The following is a 23,355-nucleotide window of genomic DNA, read 5'->3' on the forward strand; positions in this document are numbered from 1 at the left end:
AGCCGAAGATACCGGGGGCGACTTGTTTCTAATAAATAAAATAAGACGAAAGTATTGCAATGGCTTCAAACAACGCTGTAGACCAGTGACTGTAGGCCATATATAGCCCACTTTGATGTGGACCGGACCAGTAAAACTCCTCTTTCCATTAGTGTAAAGAAGTTTAACTTTACATTTTCAAACACGAGAAAAAGAAGTGCAAGTAACATGGAAAAAAATGCATTGATTGACAGAAAATATGTGTTTTTTCTTTTTTGCACACTATAAAACTGATAAATATCTACAGTAGATAGTGAAAAATTTATGTTATTCAATTAATTAATTGTTTATCTATTACTTATTACTATCAGGGAGGTCTTTATTAGAAAGAAAAGCTGCAAAACCTACAAAAATAAAGTTAAAAGTATAAAATTTATGTCCTCATTCATATTTTCCAAAGCCGTCTGGTGGATCAGATTGGAGTCTTGTGCAACCAGACCTCAGGTTTGACACCCAGACACAGGGCTGATATACGATCACTAAACAAGCGAATAGGTGTGTCGTTGAGATTAGCGCAACTGTCGAGCTGAAAGATCTTAATGTTCTGAGTCTACATATCCCCTCTGATTCTCATCTGACTGTTTAGCCTGTGGAAAAGCAATTTATGGCAGCAAGCTGTTCTTCACCGCATCATGATGTACATCGTGATGCTGCATCACTGTTGACAACATGGTAAAATTCTAGTCGATAGCTGACAGTGACAGGAGTGATCGTGATGAGAATAATTCGTGTGATGGAAAATGAACAAACACAAAATGTTACCGTCAGTATTCAAAGACAACGGGCTGCACGGTTCTAGGTGACATTCACACACAGGCGGCATAAGTAACCGAGAAAAATGAAATCTTAAAAACTGTGAACGTGTGAAGCTTTTTCATCTAAACTTGGACTCGCTCAGTCACGCTGGCTGAGGTAAATTTAAAACAAACAAGTGAAGAAAAGATAAAACGGTGCCAACAGGTGTCATTTTGTGTGTCTTTATTGTGGACATGACATTACATCTTTTTGAAATGATGTACAAAAGTATAACAGAACTGAGAATGGCTCAGACGAGGTAGAGCTTTCACATCGGCTTGCTGGCTTGAAAACTACACAGTATAAAAACAACCCGGAAAAATCGAATTAAAACAAACACTCCTGTCTGCTTCTGTCCTCTTATCCTGTTTTGAAGTGATAATAAATACAGATATCAACCAAATACATCTGGAATAATAATGTCTTCTAAGGTAAATTAATCATCGAGTTCATAACAAATTTAAAAAAAGAAATATGAATACGGACACAAATAATACAACTTAAGAGGCATGTAAAACAAACCCAACCAAAGAGAAAAAAGAAACACCTGCCAGCCCCTCTGGGAGGGCAAACCATGACTAGCTACTCAACAAATCCTACAGTTTAGCAAATAGACTAAAAACACACTTTTACATCTTTATGAAAAAATAAGCACTGCTGCGCCTAGCATTATCAAACCTCCCTTGAGGAAACGTAGCTAAAAAGCTGTACCACACAGCAGTCACAGAACAAATCATTTTGCATTCATATCTATAGAATCATTCTAACAAAATAAAAGCCCCAAAAAAGAAATGAAAAGAAAAGTGTTAGCCGGCACCGTTAAAAAGACATTCTCAAAGAAACCTTAGCTAGAACTGGACAAAATAAGAATGGTTAAAGCACTAACCTAGTCTAAGTGCACTAGTAATGCCATTTGGTTTCTACCGCTGTATATAAAGGGTTTGGTAAGAGTTTAAGAGATTAGAGATATACACTTTATATTACACTTACTCCTGCTTCATAGTTTTTCTAAGTCACACTTCGGAGTACAAATTCATAGCTGAGGAATTTATCTTAAAGGGACTTCTGTACAACATTGGTATTAGTACTACCCTACCTCAAAGGCTAGAGAATCCATTTCAAGTATTTTCACTAACCACACCTTCAACATACACGTTTGTGCATTATTAGTCCGATTCAAGCACACGATATTGTATGCATAACTAAACAACCCAATGGCATAACAACTGTTTCATCACACATTTGCGTAAAAACTACTGAGGTCTCAAAATAGATGGAAAATACAGTACTCTGTAAGCTCCGTCATCTACAACTGGTGTGAATTTTGAATCAGAGAAACCGACTGCTTTACTCTTCTTCAGAGTCTTGAGCTGCTTCGCTTTACTTCTCCTCTTCCCCTACATGCTGGGCATGGCGTATTCAATCTTGGGGGCTATTTTAAGGGTGAAGGACAAGTAAAACAAACAGCCCTGCTTGACATCAGCCAATAAATGTTAGCATGCTTTCATTACAGGAGGTAGGATAATATAGAAAGCATCGAGACGGAGGCTGTAGTACACGGGAAGTTTAGTCAACCTCTAATACAGTATAAAGAGGTTTGAAATGCACGCGCACACACTCTCTCACACACACACACACACACACACACACACACACACACACACACACACCTGTGTTAAGGCTGTGACAGCTCTACAATTCAGTGTCTCCACCTTGTGTATTTACTCATGAACTCTCTGATAGGCTGACCTCCTCACCTCTGCCTACTCTTTCTCTGACCCCCTCGAATGCAAAGCGTCATATCACCATTCAAAGAATCAGACTGACAGCCCAGGGGATAGGCTCTGCTTAAATGTTCTGGTAACCTAATCAGCTCTGCATTGTCGGTCCAATAAACACACTGTTACACAGGATGGTGGATACGTTTCATTATGTGCCCACTTTATCTTTAAAATAAAACCATTAAAGGCACAGCTTTAAACCCTAACACGAGAAGATTAACATCACGGTCACGTCTGTCCACTAAGAATGGCCGGGGACTTAGTACGAAGACTGGGGACAGGAAGGAACGGCAGGCCCAGTCGTGACTTTGAACATTTGAACAAGTTTAAAAACGGTCACACTACTTTGCAAAGGGGAAAAAAAAAAGAATGCACTTGAACTGCTGCTTTCTTCGGTTATTAAGGCCCCATCATAGACGTCAAGTTGGTCGCTTGCTGTTACAGTGCATGTACCCGCTGAATAATAGGTGTCGGCCAGTAGCTCAACTACAGCACAAATAGGAGGTGATGTCAAAATCAGATGCAAAGAAATAGCTGTTTTTGTTTTGTTTATTTTTAAGTCTTATCCTTTCAGACATTTGCAAAATCTGTCTGTATAATCTCTGATCTTCTGTGCCGACATATCGTTAAAACAGCGGTAAAATCCAACAGGATGCTGTCTCCAATCCAGGTGCGGCGGCAGCTGCACAACATTCCAGGTTTCAGAAACTTGGAGGCGCATACGGGCAGGAACGAAGGCTTGCTACAGTGGATGTGATGTCAATTTGGCGTCAACTCTGCGTTCGTCAGGTGCCGCTTGACGGCTATAATGGGGCCCTTAGATGGTATTCAGCCTGCCTATGGGTTCTGAATCAACAAGAGGGTAAAAGCTGGAATTAGGGGCCAAATATTCTCCTACTTCCTGGCTGCAGTGTTAATACCAACATGCTTAGTGCATGAGCTATTTACAAGGCTCCTTATCACAGTTTTGCATTTTTGTGTAATGTAGCCCATCGTTACCTATGTTACTTCCATAACATCCTTTATCAGTCTTGCAACTCAAACCATTTCCTCTCAAAAAATATATTTAAAAAACTGAAGTTGACTCATTAAGCAAAAGACTATCATTCAATCGAAAACGTTCAATCGACAGGCGGCCGGTAATTTTGTGTCATTTTTCTGTATGACTGTTTGTTGTCGGTGACGTGCTCATGCCGAGTTGTTGGGCACAAGATGCATTTATTTTTTAAAAATCAAAACATCATGGTGGATTCCAGATAGAAAACAGACAGCATAAAGGTTCAGCCATTACCGTTTATGTAAGGCAAAAGATTTATGCTTTCTAAATCCAGCATAAGATGACATCATGAAATTTTTAAGAGACAGCGCGGTCAAAAGTTCAGAACTGCTCTTTAGCAATGGAAAAATCTTAGGACGCATCTCTTCCCCCTAACATGATCAGCACCGTATTTTTCTTTGCAATCTGGAGCCGACTTCTTCCTGCCACTTTCTTCCTGCTTTAGTGGAGTCCGCCTCATTTAAAGCCCAAATAGTCTGAGATGGTGACACTCTAATATGAACGAGTTACTGAGGAAAACTCCACTCAGTCCCTTCCTTTTAAATGGACAATAATTGAAGGGCCATAAAAAATGGTATGCTCATTTATATTGCCTTTTTCATGAGCATACATCTCCATTACTGTTCCCTCTCTTTTTTGTCCCTTTCTTATCCTACCTCTCTCCATCTTTCCCTCTCTTTCTAATCACAAGCTCTAGAATGGTCACCGCACTCGCACCATTACACTGTCGACTGAAGGGGAGTGAGTTTAGCACACCTAAACAAGCGCGCGCACACACACACACACACACACACACACACACACACGCGCACACACACACACGCTGACAGAAAGAGGCAAGTCTTCTGAGTCAGAGCCCACAGGAGACAAACTTGCTATGTGCCAGCTGGTTGTCGATGAACCGTAGAGCTTCTTTCTTCTCTTGCTGTGTGTTGATGGTCAGTGTCCTGAGAAATGCACAAAATCTCACGTACAATAAAGCTTAAAAGAACAAAAAAAATAAACAATTTAAAAAAAAAAAAAGGTTTGTGGGGGCATCTACAGCAGCCATGCAATGCCACAGTCCTCGATCACAATGCCAGCAGTTGCATCTGAGTTCAGTTTCTCTCCTCATTTACTTTCCTTCTCCTGTAAAGCAGCTGGCAGCAACTTTACTTGTTGGTACCTCCAAAAATGGCAGCAAGAGGCAACTCATCGAATTTTCAGGGCTCCCATGATCAGAAATCATTTAAAGGTCACAAGCCAACCTTCGTGATAAAGAAGACCCAATGAAGCAAAAGACTGAATGTTGGTGAGTCCAGCCTCCCTGCCAAAGAGAAACTTTGCATTTCACTCTTCACTTCTTCTATGGTGAGAGGTGTGCACACCTGACCCACGCAGCTTCTTAAAGCAGATTTCCATCAGGTGTCATTTCTATTAAAAAGACTTTTTCTGCTCCGGGCCGTCTTTGTGATTTTGAAATTTTCTAGCACAACTTGAACACGCTTTTTTACAGTAAAAAAAACAACAACAAAAAAACTACAATAACCTTCAATGTAGAAAATTCTACATCATTAAAGGGTGACGGTGAAGAGGAAAGGCTCAAAAAGTGAACTGTTAGTCGTAGGTTCTTGTGTCTAGATCTGTGAATTTCAGGAACGGTGACAGGGCTTTGGGATTGTGTAAGAAGCTGGTCCAGGTTGTGATCAGATCAGCTGAAGGTGTTTACTGTTGCTGTTGTGGGTTTGGTGGGTGTTTGGCAGCCGGTCCTCCTCGCTCCCCCTGGCTCATTAACAAGCTCCTCCTGTCTTGGTACTGGCTGTTGTCAAAAGGCATATGGTGGACACTCTGGACATGTGTCTTTAAGTTCCCTTTCTGAGAGGCTCGGTATGGGCAGAGTTGGCAACAGAATGGCCTTTCCCCTGAGGAACACACACACAAAGTTGAAAGGTCATATGGCGGCCAGAGGTGACACCGTACACAGAATTTAGAGAGGACAGGGATGTTTAAATATACGAGACAAAAATGATGCAAAGCATAGATGAGGCTTGCTGCAGTGGGAATGGAAAAAGAAGGGGAGGAGGCCAGAGAACACAAGCAAACATAAGCAAAGACACATGGTGGAATCCAGCTAGAAGTACAGCAACACTCTGTAGGTTAAGTGAAGCCTTCATATTTATTTATTTATTTTTAAATCTATTTTCACTTAAAAAGTTCTCTATCCTGACCCAGATGGAGTAACTGTTCCTCGCCCTTTCCTGCCATCTGGAGAAGAGTGCCACACATCCCCCTGTCCAAAGAGTCCCACTTTTGTCTCCATACGTTTCTCTCAATCACCTGGGCCACCCAGCGGCCCCCTACACAAACACACCCCCTCTCAAACACACTCTGTGCGCACCCTATACTCTCGCTTCTAATTAGAATGACCTACAATGGCACAGACACCTCTGAAAAAACAAAAATAAATAAAAATAAGCAACGCACACCTGAGCAAAACAAATGAGCGTGCCATTTAATTGCACCTAATTATCATTTTGATAAATGGAAGAATATCAAAGCGGGAAAACAAATGACTCCCCGTGCCCCTCCCGCACCCCTTCTCCCAGAAGAAGAAACAGGGAAATATAGCTGTTATCATACATCATCAGAAACGCAACGGTGAGAAAAGGAAGGGGGGAGTGGGGGGCTGGTGTAAGACAGAAAGCGAGACAGATAAAAAACAAAAAAGTATAATTAATCACACCGAACCCCCCCCCCCCTTCAAAACCCCCAAAAACAGCTGCAAAGATGGTGAGGGTGAGACGTGTGGGGGAAGCGAAAACCTCCGCGACACCGTCCTGCGAGGGAAAACATCACTGACAGGACCGGTGCACTACATTATACTAAAGGTTATCGGCACCGTAAAGCAGCGTCAACACTACATTTAATTGGACCCCTCTGCAGCGTCCGCTCCCATCACTCACAGTGTGTGTTAAATCTGAGTTCACATGGGCGTGCTTGATTAATTATGATGGAGGTGCCGCGTGTACAGCCCGGGTCTCTCCGAATGTCAAAGCAGAGTAGCTTTAGCCCAATGTTCCCACTGACCCCAATCCTTACTCATCGTTTCTGCAATTTTTAAAGTTTGTTAATTACTTGTGTTCAGTTTCATTTCCACACAATCCTCTTGGTTCTTGTTGTATTTACACCTGCTCATAAACAAAGATGTTATAGTACACTGTATGTGAACGGTGAAAGTAGGAGATACTGTGATGTTGCCCAGTGGTTTGTGGACTGCCTTTTTGAAGTGATTTTTGAGACCCGATACAAGAAGCAATGAGTGGCTTTGACTGTAAATCTGATGGTACTGCAGATGCATTCCCCGCTTTATTGTTTTTTTATTTATTAAAAATAAACTTTAAAAAAAAGTAAATAAATAAAATTTATTAAATAAGTCGTGAAACTAGCAATTCAGACTGTTGAGTCTTCAGAAAAAGACTAACTGGAATCATAAAACAAGTCAGAAATATGGACATTTTCTCACTGAGTTTTATACAATTTCACTACTTTTTTGCAACCACAAGAGTTGCCCTCTGCTGGCCATTAACAGAAATGCATGATTAAGGCATTATCGCATTTTTATATACAGTCTTTGAATAGTTGAGTATATTGGCATTTAAGATTTATTATTTCTATGCAAACCCAAGCTTTTTGCTGTCCTCTTGCCATGCGTATGATCTCAACCTCTTAGTCTCTCGGCAAAAACTGCCATGTTACCGCTGTTAACTCCAGTTAACAGCATCAGTTAGTTTACAGTGTCAGTTAAGATATCAGGATGAATAAAAGCAGTAAAGTTACATCTGCTGACATGATAACAGATGGCTTTTAGTGCTGGAAATTCGTTTATGCTCAAAATACCTGCTAACAGATATTGCTAGGAATGATCATTTTCCTGAATTGTAGCTGCTTGAAGATTTATAAAGTTTGAATTGTAGCAAATGAAGCAATTTTGTACATTAGAATCTACATGCTGTCATTTTGCAATTGCAACATGCTGATGAGCCCATGTGAATGTGTCGAATGTACAGTGAAATTCCGATAAACTGCAAATCCCAAAGCCCGTCTGGCACTGCAGCAAAGCAGCAACTGCCCTTTGAGTTCAAATGCATACATCAAAACACCTAAATTCAATATTTTAGGTGAAAGAAGTGTCAAAGTATGGGTACGGTTAGCCAAAATGCCAGGCAGAGCTATTCACCCTCTACACATGGATGCAGATTTAACTGTATATGTCTGAATGTGTCAGATCAGAGCCTGCACATCCTTTCCAGTGTGATGAGGAAAAAGGGGGATGTGATATTTGTAATGACAATGTGGGGGGGAAAAATGCATCTCATGACAAGTAAAAAGCATGCGCTGTTCTTTAACCAATAATGCTTCTGCCTGATTTAGATAGCTGCGGGGGAATCTACGTTGTAACTTACAATGTAACTGGAAATCCTTTTTAACCCTATGCAGTTCCACATCATTCAGTCATTGCGGGCTCTTCCGATCTCATGTGTAGTTACATTTCTCGGTAAATGCACATCAGGTTACGGCGTAGTTTTCCCATAGACATCTAAATCAGGCGTTAGTTTGAAGTATCCCAGCCTTTTAGTGCAATTGAGCAAACCTCATTGTTTTCAAAGCAAAAGTGAAGCTCGTCAATGAGACAACTGTGAATACACACTCTTACGTGAGGTGTGATCCAGCAGCATGTGAGAATGCCAGGTGTTAATGCCGTGTGCAGAGGGCGCCACATGTGAATGTTAAACATGAACAAAAAAAAACAAAAACAAACACACACACACACACACACACACAAAGGCTAGGAAGCTGAGTGACTGACACAGACACACACATGCAGAGGTGAGACAGTAACATTAAGAAACATGCGGGAGCGATGAGCGAGCCCAGTGATTAGCCATTGTGCCACATACTTGTTTGGGAGCTTCAGAAGCGGTGGTGTGAGCGTCAGTACCTCTGTGGAGTCCGTTAAAATCAAACCCAACTGTGGGGGGAGAAGGAGGATTGGGTGGGTGGGGGGGAGAGGAAGAGGAGGAGGAAGGAAGGGGGAGGGAGGATTTGGTTAAACGCTCTACCAGATCCACACAAGCATTTTTTTTTTTTTTTGGTCTACCACCACGCAAACAAAAAGCATTTTGACACCAGCACCCTTGTTAATAGAGGGGAGCTGGCAGTGATGATGGTGGTGATGATGATGATGATGATGATGACGACGACGACGATGGTGGTGGTGATGATGGTGATGGAATCTGGTGGAGGCGAGTCGGTGATTTAATATGACGCATGTTAATAGAGGCCTCGGGGTGGCTGGCCTTTTCTGTGCATGTGCACGTCCATGCTGAAGACAACTGTCGGTGACAACATTAATTACAGCCCCTGTGAGTGTTTACAGAGCCTGTGCATGGGCATCTGTGTGTGTGTGTGTGTGTGTGTGTGTGTGTGTGTGTGTGTGTGTTTACAATAGAGCTTGGAGGGAAGCTGAGCTCTGCATCACTTACCATTTGGCCTCTGTCACTTAGAATCACTGGCTGTGCCACATATCATTCACACTCTCTATAAAGAAGCTACTTATCTCACTGTCTACTGTGATCACCGCTGGCCCGGCTGATGGACATGACAGGACAGGAGAGGGAAAGGAGAAGAAGAAGAGGAGGAGGAGGAGGCAGGAAATCAGGCAGCCAAGGAGAAGAGAGTATGCGAGGACAAAAAATAAAAGTGAAAATTAAAAAGAAAGAGAGGAAGGGAGAAGGAGGAGAGGGAAAGAATGTGAGGAAGAAACAAGAGAGAAAAGGGAAGAAAAGAACCAGAAATCAAAGAGGGGGGAGGAGAGTGGGGGAGTCTATGGATAAAGGAAAAGCAGGGATAGGGAGAAAGGCAAAATGAGACAGACGGAGGAGATAAAAAGACCGCAAAGGTGACAAGATGTGGAGACAAAAAGGAAAATAACTGAAGTGAGAAAGAAGACAAAGGATCTAGGAAAGGAAATGAAAGGGAAAGAAAGGAGGGGAATGAAAAGCAGAGGGAATAAGTGAAAGTAGAGGAAGAGCCGGAGTGTCTGAATCAAGCTGTTTAGTGAATGGCACTGGGATGCATGCAAATGGATTCGTAAGGCTGGCGTGGACAAATGCTGTTCTGCTTCATTAGAATGCACAATTCCATCTCTCTAATTGACATGTAATTAATAATGTATACAATTTGTCACAGGTCAGTATCCGGAGCAAATCATGTTTCAGTTTAAAAAATAGAGACAGCTGCCCAGCCCAGGGCGGGGAAGGACTCACAGACCGGTTGTCACACTCAACTGAACAAAAAGATCTGTTTTGATTTATTTGCAGAATGCCAGGACGGAGCGGACGTACAGGGAGCCTGATGATGAAATATTGTTGAGAATGTGAATCCCTGTGCATATATCCTCTATATCTCATGTCGGCGTTGCTGGGTGGATAGATCTGTGTGCGCACAGGTGGTACAGGAATGAGTGACTGGTGAGAGAAACTAGAAACTGGGAACATCTAATACTGCAGGAATAGCAAGTAGCTAAATAAAGTTGTACATGTTAAAGTAGAGCTCTGGACTTCCTTCCCTTGTTTCCCCCCCTTATTTCATATCTTTTGCATTTTGGGTAATTTAATGGTTTCTGTGACTGATGTTTTTGCACCTTGACTACTACACCATTTATCCTCTTTGAGTTGCTCTGTATAACTTTAGAAAGTCATAGCAGAGAACTTTTCAAACAATAATCTTTGGTTTAGGGTTTGGAGATCCAGAGCTTTATTTGATATTTTAAAAAGAATTAATATTTCTAACTGTGCTCAGTGGTTTAAATGATATTACATTTGTTATAAGCTTGGTTTTTTTATTTTAGAGAAAACAATCACATTTTCTGTTTACTTGTGTATAAAAAAAAAAATGGTGCTCATGTCGTAATGTGACAAACATTCAGCAGAATAATGTATTGTATATTTTGCTTGCTGCAGTCCAGGGTTGTCACGATACTAGATTTTGACACTCAGTACTGACATAGAAAACTACAGAAACAAAATGGTGTGTATCTGTGATGAATATTTTAAGACTGTAATGCAAAAAAGCACAAAAAAAAAAGACAATATGTTTTGGAACCACTGCTAATCACATAAATTTGGTACTGTAGGCTGTCACTGCTTCTCTGTAGTTTCTGGCAGAACTTTATCAGCTTCAGTCTGGGATTTTAAGACTTTTTAGACACAAATAATTGTGTTATCCTGTCACTATCTACTAATATTACAGACAGGCAGGAGTGATAACATTTTTTGCCTAACTCACACATTAATATTATCATTTTATCATCAGCCATAGGCCCCAGCCGCTGCCTTAACGAGAACCCAACAGACGGCTAATGCTGCTGTTGGGTTATTGCTAATAGGTAACGTTAAGGTGTGCTCTGGCCAGATTAATATTTATTATAAATGTTTTAGTACTTCAGTGTTGTTAAAATGAGAGCTTCACTGTTGTTTAGCATTGTGAATGCCAATTATTCCAAACACTAGTGAAGTTGTGTCAATTTGAGGAGGCGAAGATGGCCGCGTTGGTGTCAATACTGGTGCAAATAAGCATCTAATCTGTCATTTTTACTATCAATTAGCACATTTGCAGCCCTACTGCAGTCACAGGATTTCACTATACTTAGTTCATATGAGTGGCCTTACATTTTGTCACAGTCAAATGTGCATTTGTTAGATTTTTTTTTTTTCATTGTTTAAATTTTTTTGTGACAAACAAAGGTTGTGAAATCCACCTCAAAAAAGTGAGAGTGAAGACGATTTTAACCCAAGGCTTAGACACTTCTACATTAGATCCAGCACGTGTGTGACAAATATGTACTTGCTTCTGTTTGGGGTTTTTTTTTTTTTTTCCCCAGTGCGTAATGGCTGTATTTACCTGTATGGGATCTCATATGAGTTCGCAGGTGGCTGGGTTGGCTGAAACTCTTCCCACACTCATTGCAGAAATACTGTCCCTGCCGCATGAGAGACCTCAGCATCCCTGCGCACACAAACACGTGAGGGAGGAAACACAGGATTAAATGGTGGCTCTGCAAATTCCAGAGGTCAAAACCACTGCAAGCCATTCTGGATTTAGAGGAGGCCAAATGCAGTGAATTTGAACTTTTGATTCTTAGAACAGAGATAAAACAACAACAACACCAATTTATATTATATATATATGTATGTGTGTGTGTGTGTGTGTATGTGTGTGTGTGTGTGTGTGTGTGTGTGTGTGTGTGTGTGTGTGTGTGTGTGTGTGTGTGTGTGTGTGTGTGTAAGAAAATGGACTATTAGGGGACAAAGAATACTCTGAGTTTGCATAGGCTTTACATTTAGGATTTTTCTTTTAATAAAATGGGTCAAGAGTGAACATCAGAGTCATATTATTTCAAACAGGAAGACATTTTCACGTGGCAGTTTTTCCACAGCTTGTCTAAAGACGTAAAGGTCGGATTCAGGCAGAAAGTGAGTGGGTGTACATAAAGCGCAGAGCCTGGCTGGAGCGGTGGAGGTAGGTAGCATCAGTAGTGGACTCGCGCAGGCATCATTAGTATGTCTAATGTTTCATTATGAGCGGCTAGCTCCAGGGGCTGGACTGCAGCTGTCACACAGCATCATCTCAGAGGCTGACAGCCAGACACACAAAGCGTGCACACACACCGCATAAATTACAGGCAATTAAAACGCCCCGGCTGTGATGTGCCCGCTCCGCTGCCCGTGTGTCACATGTCAGGTATGTGTGTGTGTGCGCATGTGTGTGTTGGCATGTGTATGAGTTATAAGAGTTGTATATATGCGCGCTTGGGCCAAGGGAGGAAAGTGAAGCACGGGCTGTGGCACACACTGGCATCATTTAGACACACACATAATAATGCAACAACTGCGACATTACATGCACCGCTCACCTTTACATGTTCATGTCCTTAAAACGCGAAAAGAAATCAACTTGTTGATAACACACGCTCAAAGCTCGTAAGTCAGTTTTCCTTGATGGCACATGACTAAACGGACACTCCCTGGCTTCAGCCTTTTTGTTACGTCCTGCTTTTACGCAGTTATTTTCAATAACTAAACATTTAGACAAAAACCATCAATTTGCCATGCCAGCTTAATGCGGGTCAACAGGACGAACTTGTAAATTTTATACTGCCGGAAAAGAACCGATTAACTTTGACGTCACAAATCACAAAGTTCACTATGCTACTTTAGCACACATCCTGCGAGAAGAATCTGCGAAACTTTTAGGTAAACAAAATTAAACAGAGAACTCACCGACGCCTTTAACGCTACATGGATTTTACTTTAAAATTGATTTACAACAAAAGGAAAGCACGGGAAAATCAATCAACTTTTATCTCGCCACATCTAATGAGAGCTCTAAAGCTATAACGAGGCAGTATAAGAAAAACGCCACCGGGAAATTAATTGTTAAGGGGACAAGAAGCCCGCCTGTGCTTTGTAAACCAGATGGAATGCATACTAAAAAGTGGTTAAAAAGAGCAGGAATTCACCATAAAACCCGCTCTGTGTTCATAATTTCGACAGCTATGCAGCAAAGACACGTCACTCGTGCCGGATTTTTCTTTTCCCCCCTGCGTTGCATGTAAATGCAGGGGCAGCACGAGGACGAGAGACATTTAAGGATGGTCTACTTAATGACAACACACATGCGTGCTTGCCTCGGACCTCTCTCGTTGACAAAAAAGAGGCCCGGAGATTCAGGGGTGCTTTCACTGAGGACGCATAAACACCATAAGCTTAAGGCCTGGCATATACCTGGGAAGTGCCCATAACTCTGGTACATTTGTGTATGTGTGTAGGCAGAGAGGGAGGGATGTGGGGGGGGGCAGCTGCGGGAACAAGGAGGACAGGGATGCGGAAGAGGTGACAGAGAGTGTCTCTGGCAGCCCGACTGCTGGCCTCTGGATACTCTACTTCTACTCTGGGCCGCCAGCCCTTCTCACTGACGCACTAATGAAAGACAAGACAGAGCTGGACGGAAAACACAAGCAGACACGCGCACACTCGTGCACATATTACAGAGAGAAAGGGAGAAAGACTCAGTTGCTCAAAAAAGGTCACTTTATCGCATGTGACTCAAAGGGCTAAGGCAGATCGTGACGATATGCGCCTGGACGGGTGACAGCGATGTCATGCGTCTGCTCTGGGGCTGTTGTCTTTGACCCCTGGCTCCACACAGCCCCACTTGACCTCAGAGACACAACTGAAAATGGGCAAATAATACGGATGTTCGGTAATGACCATTTCCAAAGCAGCTGGTGGGGTAATTATTCTGTCTCATCGCTCTCTTTGCCTCTTCTGTTCCCTCTCTCTGTTTTTCCTCCCTCCATTCGCATCTGTGCGAGTCTCTCGTCAGGCAGAGCCGTGACCTAAACAATTTGTGACAGCTTTCTGGGAGAGTGGAGCTGGAGAGTAGGCATGCCTCGCAGACCTGAGAGTAGCAAAGGTTCTCTCACGTCTTTCACGATTACAAAAAAATAAATAAATAGAGGCTACACACACACACACAAACACACGTTCCTTTTGCATCTAAAATTTTCAGGCACATATGGACACACATGCTGCCTCAGATAAAGACTTTCATTATGCCTCACAAACATGCGAGCACACGTGTGCGCTCGTTTAATGGATCCCATCGTTATTAAAAACCTCATCAGACTGTGTGTGTGTTTGCCTGTCGATCACTTTCTCCCAGATGGAGTGCCAAGTGTGTGAGATAAAGAGAAATATGTGTGCCTGCTCTACAAGTTTGGATGTTTGAGGCTGCTGGTGTCTTTTTCTTCGATAGCTTGTCAGGTTTAATCACTTCTAATCATATCAGCTGAAAAAGTTGCTCAGACACTGGAAAATACTCTTCTACATACTCCTGACATTTGGCAAAGCCAAGGCCCTCTGGGCATTTTGGATGTGAGCTTATGATGAGGGACTTTCTGCAGTGCAGCTTTTTTCCAATGTTTGGCATTATAAAAACACAATAAAACAGAACTTGGACTACGCCACTGCTAATTTTCACAAACAAAAGTAAATCAGCCATAAAAATAAATAAATTGATGCCTACCAGTAGGATCCATGAGGGCATTGGCTGCACCCCAGCGGTGGTACATGGTAGCAAATTCATGAGGGCTGTAGTTTTTGAGGAAGCCGAGGACGTCACTTGGCGTCTCTGGTGTCTCGGTAATTGGCTCCTGCTTTACCTCCCTGCGAGCCTCTGAAGGTAATGAAGAAGAGGATGAGGAGGGACAGGAGGAATTCTGAAAAGCGCCACCCTTCGCCTGCGAGGCACCAAAGTTGGGTCCTGCAGTTGAACTATGGGTAATGGTGCTGGGCCTCGTAGCGTTAGCCCGAACCTGGCTGTGAGGATTAGGAAGCTGCTGATGAGGGGTGCCCCTAGCTCGACTGTACTCTGCTAGGCCGTGTTTGCTAGACAGCATGAAACCCAGTCCCTCTTGGGGCAACAAGTAGCGGTCAGCTCTGGAAGATGTAGTGGAGCCGGCAGTTGGGGCTGAGGGGCGTGAAGGGGTGCCAGTGTTCTTCTCCAAGGAGCTGGAGGATGACAGCGAGCTTCCCCGTGGGTACACTTCCACTTTGGGTCTGAAGCGTGACTGATGAGTGTGGTCCTCCGTGGGTCTGATGTTGCTGCTGCCTGGCCGTGCTGGGACTCTCCCAGCTTGGGTGCCCAAGCTAGAAGAGGGGCCCCTTGAGGAAGAGGCACAGGGAGCAAAAGATGATGATGGTGTGGCTGAATAACTGGCTGGCTTGCTCTTTTTTAGAGCCTCGCTAGAGCACGCTGGAGGCCGTGTGCGCTGGGTGCGCATCAGCGAAGGGAGAGGCTGACACTCCTTCCCTTCCAGGAAAGGTGGAGGTCCTGTGCGTCTCCTAGAGGATAACGAACTGTCCTTGGAGCCTTTTGAGTTGGTTTTAAGAGCCCATTTAGGAGCCAGATTGGAACTATTGCCATTAATGCGGTGAGCCACAGTCTGGTGCATCCAGAGCACCTCGGGGTAGCGGGTGGAGTGAGAGCAGAAGGAGCACTTGTGGCTAGGGAGGCTTTTCTTGTCCAAGGCTAAAGAGGCTATACCCCTGATGCCCTCAGCCCTGACACATAGATCCAAAGGTGCTACGCTGGGATCGAGTGCAGTGGACTGAGCTGAACGGTAGCCAGGAGGGGATGTAGAGTTGTTTACTCCATGAAGAAGTGCTTTCTTAAGTTTGATATTACTGCTGGGAGTTCCTCTGTCCGAGCTGGGACTGGGAATGGTGCTGGATCTATCTTTAGAGGCAGGTGGATGTTGGACACGGACATGAGTTAAATAGGCCTGTGAATCTGTGGCGACAAAGTCACACATGCTGCAGATGTAAGGCTTCTCATCTGTAGGGAAAAGCAACAACAACAAAAAGGTCAGTGGCTACAAAGGATGTCATGTTGATTATAGTTTAATACACTTAATAGTTAACCCAGGGATCATTTCTTTCACATTCATGTTGGTTCGACTAGATGTAGTTTTAGTAAATGTCCACCAGGCTGCAGCATTGATCAGTCTTTCCAAAACCTCTCTTTTTATTTTATGCATACTAAAATAAAACAATTATATCTACTAATGCAAGAATATACAGAATAGCAGAAAACAAAACAAAATTACATTTTAACATTTCATTAAGATTTGGTATTTCTTCAGTAATAGTCTGTGACCATGCAAAACTCATGTGAAGGTTATGTATAAATATTTGAATATTATTTCAGAGAGATGTACATTTCCTTGGCAACTGCTGGGCTGTTTTATAGTCCATATGGATGGAAATAGTTACAACATAGCATCGAACATTGCCATAGAGTTCAATAAACTCCTTATTGACATATAAACAAATGAGGAGTGTTACAGGGCTGTAAAACTGGTTTATTTACTGGCACGCTCTTATGCTGGCACTGCTTTACATTGCATGTGTTAAATGTACTGAGCCAATGCTGCTAAGCCATGCAGGTGCAATTCTATAAACTCCCCACAAGGTGGCAGTTGACAGGTTTCTAACAGTGAATGTGATTGTTATGACTGGATTTCCCTAAGTGTCCAAATTTTCAACAGGAACAGAGATCATTAATAATGATGGTAAAATGGTAAATGGTAAAATGGCCTGTATTTATATAGCGCTTTACTAGTCCCTAAGGACCCCAAAGCGCTTTACATATCCAGTCATCCACCCATTCACGCACACATTCACACACTGGTGATGGCAAGCTACATTGTAGCCACAGCCACCCTGGGGCGCACTGACAGAGGCGATGATATCAAACTGAATGGAAACACTAGTAATAGATGTAGAATGAGTAGCAATATTTGGTTTTAAATAAAAAAATATATATGTGAGGAAGAACAATCCTAAAGTTAGACTTTTTCAGTATGAAAGACTGCCAGAGGCAGGGTAATCGCACATGCAGACTCATATGTATGATAAAATACATCAGATACTCTAAGTAGCACATTATTGTATTCTCCATAATCCCTCCTCTTTTTTTTTACAGCACCAGCAATCTGCCATCTGTTTTTCCATTTGGCTTCCTGTTGGCAACGTTGGCCAGCGCTCACAGCCCAGGACCCCGCCAAAGGTAAAGCGTGGCACAGGGTAGACTACCAGTTAGAGTGGAACAACTGATGTTTTCTGGTTACCAAACCAGTACTTTTATTATTCAGTTAATAACCAGTGGTGTGGGGCCATCATATAAAGGGTGGAGTACACAACATATGTGTATTAGTAAACACAAATAGTGTGGTGGCTCGAAAGGAGCGTCCTCTCAGCCTGCATGGCCCCTCACTGGAAAGTGACGCTATAAATAACCAATCCCTCAAACATCAGGCTGCTTGGCTGGCTCAGTGGTAAGGAGAGTGGATGAGTGACAGTGGAAGTGTCACAGGAGGTAACCTTAGAGATTAGAAGAGTCAGCAGGCAGACGAGGAAGAAAGGTAACGAGGAAAAGGATGGATGGCCAGATAAATAAAATCTTTTGCTGCTTGAGAATAAAACACATTAGTTAATCGCCGAATCCTAAATACGTTTTCATCGCTAACTGTTAATTTAATGTTTCAACAGACTGATCCTGACACCCTCTGTGTATAAAATCCAACCTGACCTCAGTGACAGTGATCTCTGATGAAGAGACGTTATCTAAGCTAGATAGCACTGCTCGGATATTGGAACGGTGGATTCAGCGGTGTTTGCTACCTTCATTTTACCTTTGACCTTCCCTCGATGAAGCAATGTGCACACTAAACTGTAATTTTGCATCACTGTTGTACACACGTAAAAATATTTTTTAAATGTTTAAAAGAGATTTTAGGCATTTCTAGTATAACTAACACAATCTCACACAGTCAAGCGCAGTCTCAGATTGTTCTTTTTAGAGAGTGAATTCCTCACAGTGCTGCACAACTATAAAAAAAAAAAAAAAAACAGTCCGAGCCTGCCTTCAATGACTTTTTGATGTTCCCAGTAAAGCTAATAATTTGTTATTATATAATAAACAATACCAGTGTGTTAAGGGAAGCAAGCAAACATGTGTTCATGGCTAAGACACAAATCAGAGAGAGAAAAAAAAAATCATATTCACACACATATAAGCAGGAGGGAGGTGAGGGGAGTTTCCTGAGACAGGAAGACCTGAAATAGCGCACAGCTCGATCAGGCCTGAAGAAATGCTGCTGCTATTTTTGCATTTCTGTACTAGCAGGGAGGAAAAGAAACAATCACAACAATTCTATGCTATCCGCCGTCCCGTAGCTGTGCAGACAGAAATCTGAAGTTTGAAAGATAAACAGCAGAGAGCTGTAACGCAGGAATTCCTCCTTTAGCATTTTTAACCCATGATTATGGGTGTCCTTTCTTCTTCTTCTCCTTTTTTTCCCCCCTTTGCTTGGCAGTGTTTATTGGTTGTGGAGGTGAAAAAAATGATAGGCATTCCAAAAATGTCCTCTGCTCTGTTGACATGCCGCTGAAAGGCACAAACTCTCATTTAACTGCTAACCGTTCATTGTTCTGCATTACATAATAATGGCACTGTTGTAAACTGACTTTCCGGCAACTGTTAAAGTTTATTGACCATATATAATGGCATCTAAGAGCGGCACTCTGTTTTTATAGAGTGCCGTGCACAAATATGTAACTTGGACATTTTGCCACATGGTGGCTCTACTTCCCACTCTATAAAGGCTGATGAGCTGAGAAGCTGCAGCTTCACAAAGCACATTTCATCAGCAGATATTTACTGCAAGGCTTTAAAAGCACTACAATCACTCCTGAGCCTAAAATCCTTCAAGATATGGTTCTACACTTATGTTTCACATTATATTTTGATAGAATTGTTGGTCATAGCTTATTTAACTAGACTCCTTATCATCACATTAATTGATCCTCAGCTCTTTGCGTATATTATATATTATGTGGCATCTATAATGGAAGAGGGTTATTTCAAACAAATAAAAAGGGAATAAAACAAGATTAAGCCAATAGAAAATACTGTTTACTAACCCGAAAGCTCTCCAGAGTTTGCAGTACCCATCTCTGAGGCCTGGTCTCCAAGGGTGGAAGCTGGTGGAGAATCTCCATATCCCGGGGTGCTGGGCCAGCTGGGAGAACCTGACTCTGGGTCACTGGTGGAGCCCCATCGCTCATCTCTTGCGCTTCTTTCCTTGTCTCCAACAGAGGCCCTGCCTCCATCCTTCCTGTGAACCCGCTGGTGGACGATCATCTGGTGACGGCTGCGGAACACCTTGCCACACTCAAAGCACTCGTTGGACTTGCAGGAAGAAGCTTGCGACTGGGATGGGCGCCTTCTGTCCTGACGAGACGAAGGCCGGTACTCGGAATCACTGAGGCTGTCTGGTGTCCGGTCCCCTGAAGAGGTGTGGCTTCCCAAACCGGAGCTGCTGCGTCTACCCGAACTGCGTTTCTCTTGACCTTGCAGGACATAACGGCTGCTCTCCTTTTCAAAAACCACAGCAGCACCGGCTAGGGCTTCCTCTCCGATACTTCCTGCCCCGCAAGAGGCCTTGTAACTAGACTCTACCGGCTCCACAACCCTTCCTTTAGTGGCTAACTGCCAGGCCTGGTAACTGCAAACTGGATCTAGCTCTGGGATTCTTTGACCTATTATCTTTTCCTCACTTTCCTCCTCTTCATCCTGGTTCTTTCCCTCAAAAGGCTGGAGGTTTAAGTAGTCAAGGAAACGTTTCTTAGCAGCTGGGGAGTCCTCATCATCATCGGGCCTCCCTTGGCTCGGGGACTTCCTGCTATAGCCGAGACTGTGAACTTTATCGTGGGCTCTTAGGCTCTCTCTGTTGTGAAACAGGTTTCCACATTTGGAGCACATTTGGTAGACAGAAGTAACGGAGCCGGTAACAATATCAGGATCCTGGGCTACATCATTGATGGTGGCTGGATGCTCAGTTGACTCTGCTTTTGACCGTGACCTAGATTTGGTGTTGTGTGTTTTCATGTGAGATTTGAGAAACCACGCTTCGCGGAAACGTCTCCCACAGATGCGACAGCAGTGATCCAGGATCCCCGCGTGTTTCTTCATATGTGACTTCAAGAACCAGGACTGGGAGAAGACCTGACCACAAGTCTCACAAGGGAAGGTCCCGTCACTCTGGGGCTGGATGACGTCAGCTTCGGTCGCAGCCTCCTCCTTGACAGCGGTCTCCTCTTCTGTGTCTGCTGTTATGTGGACCTTCTCAATGTGGCTGAGGAGCTGGTCTTCCCGCTGGGCCTCGTAGCCGCACAAACGGCAACAGTAAGGCCGCTGCTCAGTGACGGACTTTTCCCTTTTCATGCTCCTCACAGGGACTTTCCTACGGGTTTCCTCACCGCCATCCCCATTTATCATCCGGTTACAGGCAGAGCTGCTCTTGGTTGGGCTGGTGCCTCCATCGAGACCCTCTGAAACCCTCATCTCCTCCTCCTCAGCAGCACCATCTTCATCCTCATTGGAGTGGTGGCTAGACAGCGTGCCCAGCTTGTGACTGCGAATGTGGACTTTGAGGTTGCCCTTCTGCGAGGCTCTGTGGTCACAGTAGGGGCATTTGTAAGGGCGCGCACCCGTGTGGCGTCTCATATGCTGCGACAAAGAGCTAAGGAAAGGAAAGCTGCGTCCACAGATGTTGCAGTCGTAACTCCCAGGAGTTTTGTCGTCCTCGGCCTCCATCTCATTTTTAGGGTTGGCTTTGTCTACGCTCAACTTCTCCTTCTGACCTCCTGACTGAGTCTCCATTACGTCCACACTGTCTCTGGGATTCATGGTATGAATTAAACTACCCTGTCTAGGTGGCCTTTCATAAGCTCAAAAAGTATTTATAACTACTGCTATCTGCAGCTGTACATCTAGAGATGTCTGATGCGTCCTTGTTGGCACGTTGAAAACACTATCTGCCTTCAATCATTCGATCAGGCTACTAATATAGCAGCTGAAGTCTAGTCACTGGATGCCACGCAATATAGCCATCCTCGGTGACTCAAATCACAAACAGCTACTTGTCATTTGCTCTCTGAGGGTCGAAAAGGTCGGCATATAATAACTGAGATTTAAACAATCTCTTTGTCAAAATAATGTGAAAGTTTCACGCAGTTTCATGTCATTGTGTCGGTGGAGTGGCATGTCTGAAGGTCTCTGCCTCAGAGGTGGTCATTCGCTACTCTTCTGGTCTTCATGGTACTGCCAAACGGCGGGCGTTCTTTAAGCGGGGACCCACACGTATACTATCCACCTGTGAATAAAAATGAGAAAGGCATGTTAGTTCAGCTGCAGCGCATCATTTCAAGAAGACTTTTAGTTTTCTAAATCCACCTCAACAAGCCACTGTAGTGGCTGTGTACACAGCCATAGATGTATATGCCACATCCGGGCTTATCAGATGCAAGGATCTCGGGGTCTGACATATTCTTATTAAAAAAAACAAAAAAAAAACAACCTTTATCCTGCTTGTTGGAGTTCCGATGGAAGAAATGTTAAAACGAAGCAACGAGGAATAACATTTGATATGTTGTTTATGATTTGTTACTTTGTGCTGACTTAATTATAAAGTCACTAACCTAACAAAGCTACACACGCTTGTGTAAGGTAAAGAAAGATGTCTTTGCATCTTTTACTATGATGTAGCCCTAACGTATAATTGTCTGTGTGTTAAATCTGCTTCATAACCATCACGTGCGTCCCTGAATTGTACCTCCAAAGCCATGTAAAGCTGCACAGCCCTGCGCAAATGGACTTGTTTTGTACATAGACTCCCAACAGATAAAGTCAGCAGTCACTGACAGCACTGCTGAGAAAAAGACACAATGAGCCAAATGACTCATCCATAGCTCTCATTTCAAGTCACACTTTAAAATGATGGACTAATTGTCACTTTTTGCAGCAGAACATTTAAAAAAAAAAAAAAAAAAAAAGCAGCTGCAGAATCTTCCTTTTGAAGGTTTCATAATAGAACTATTACAGTTACTATCAACCTACAGTAAGCATTTTGGTATGAATATTTTATCATGAATGCAGTTCCATTCTCATAATAGCAATGTTTACAAGTTTAGCAAGTATAATGTATTCATATACATACCATAGTATGTATGGCTACCCTATTCAAAAAGCAGCTTCCTAACCTTTCTTGGACCTCAAAGCTCACTGTGGTGATAAGCACTTGACCTTCTTGCCCACCGAACAGTCTGACAAAAATGTACAGGGTTTAGGTGTGTGTTCGTGTGTGTGTGCGCGTGTGTCTATAGGACACTGTGAGTCTGTATCTTGCACTGTTCGCTGCCACTATGCACGTGCATGTGTGTGCAGTGATTGTGCACGAGTCGGGTGGGGATGTGGGTGGGAGGAGAGCGTGGGGGCTCTGACACAATGGCTGAGTCGACACTTTACACAATCGGGGTTGGAGTTGGGTGGGGGTTGTGCTGGAGGAGTGGTGGTGGTGGTGGTGGTGGTGGGGGGTCGCTTTCACATCAGCAACATCAGCAGTGCCACCATATTCCCTCCCCACAGTGGCCTCATGCACCCGTCTCAACTGATTCTATCACATGACAGGGATCTTAAGTACACAACAGGAAGTGGCTCTTCAGACAGTTTGCTTTGCTCTATTTCTCGACTGGAGTTGAATGGGGTCAGAGAGAGAGTCAAACAGAAAGAGATAGATAAGAGAGAGCGATGAGACAAACAGAAACTTCCGTGTTGACTGCATACACAGTATTTCCATGAACAGGTGAAATACTGATTTTCTTAAACTGTTTGTGTCTACGACATTTCTTTATACCAATAATCCCGAAAATCCAGGCCTAACCTGAATTAGCCATAGTGTACCCTGAATACTGTTCAAAGTGCCTACTTTTCACCATATTGACGTTTTTCCTCATGGGCTGTCCCACTCTTTCACAATACTGATTAAAGGTCATTCACATCTTTATTCTTTTCTAACCGTCAGCTCATTAAAACATCAATGCATAAGGCAGCCCTGTTGATTTAAAACAAGGAAACATTTTCCTTTATAAAACCGGACATATCACATAAGTTACTATCACAAAACTCTCAAGCATGAAAAGATTTCCATGGGAAACCTGCCTGAAAGCATGAACTATG

At 43.2% G+C, this 23,355-nt stretch overlaps 1 protein-coding gene across 4 annotated transcripts in view; it reads right to left on the minus strand.

Moving 5' to 3' along the window:
• Nucleotides 1-1,000: 1,000 nt before the first annotated feature.
• znf516 (zinc finger protein 516) overlaps nt 1,001-23,355 on the minus strand; it is a 50,225-nt gene continuing 27,870 nt past the window's right edge. For 3 of the 4 annotated variants that reach the window (XM_004566804.5, XM_004566802.6, XM_004566803.6), the window contains exons 2-5: nt 19,260-21,493; nt 14,800-16,110; nt 11,614-11,718; nt 1,001-5,573 (exon numbers count right to left, since the gene is read on the minus strand). In XM_004566804.5, coding sequence (XP_004566861.3) covers nt 5,377-5,573; nt 11,614-11,718; nt 14,800-16,110; nt 19,260-21,027 — 3,381 coding nt within the window. In that variant the 5' untranslated portion in view covers nt 21,028-21,493 and the 3' untranslated portion in view covers nt 1,001-5,376. Of the gene's footprint in view, nt 5,574-8,609; nt 8,681-11,613; nt 11,719-14,799; nt 16,111-19,259; nt 21,494-23,355 lie in introns of all 4 variants that reach the window. The other variant, XM_012923467.5, reaches the window with a different exon arrangement.

The sequence above is a fragment of the Maylandia zebra genome, linkage group LG11, assembly GCF_041146795.1.
Source record: "Maylandia zebra isolate NMK-2024a linkage group LG11, Mzebra_GT3a, whole genome shotgun sequence".
Lineage (NCBI taxonomy): Eukaryota > Metazoa > Chordata > Actinopteri > Cichliformes > Cichlidae > Maylandia > Maylandia zebra.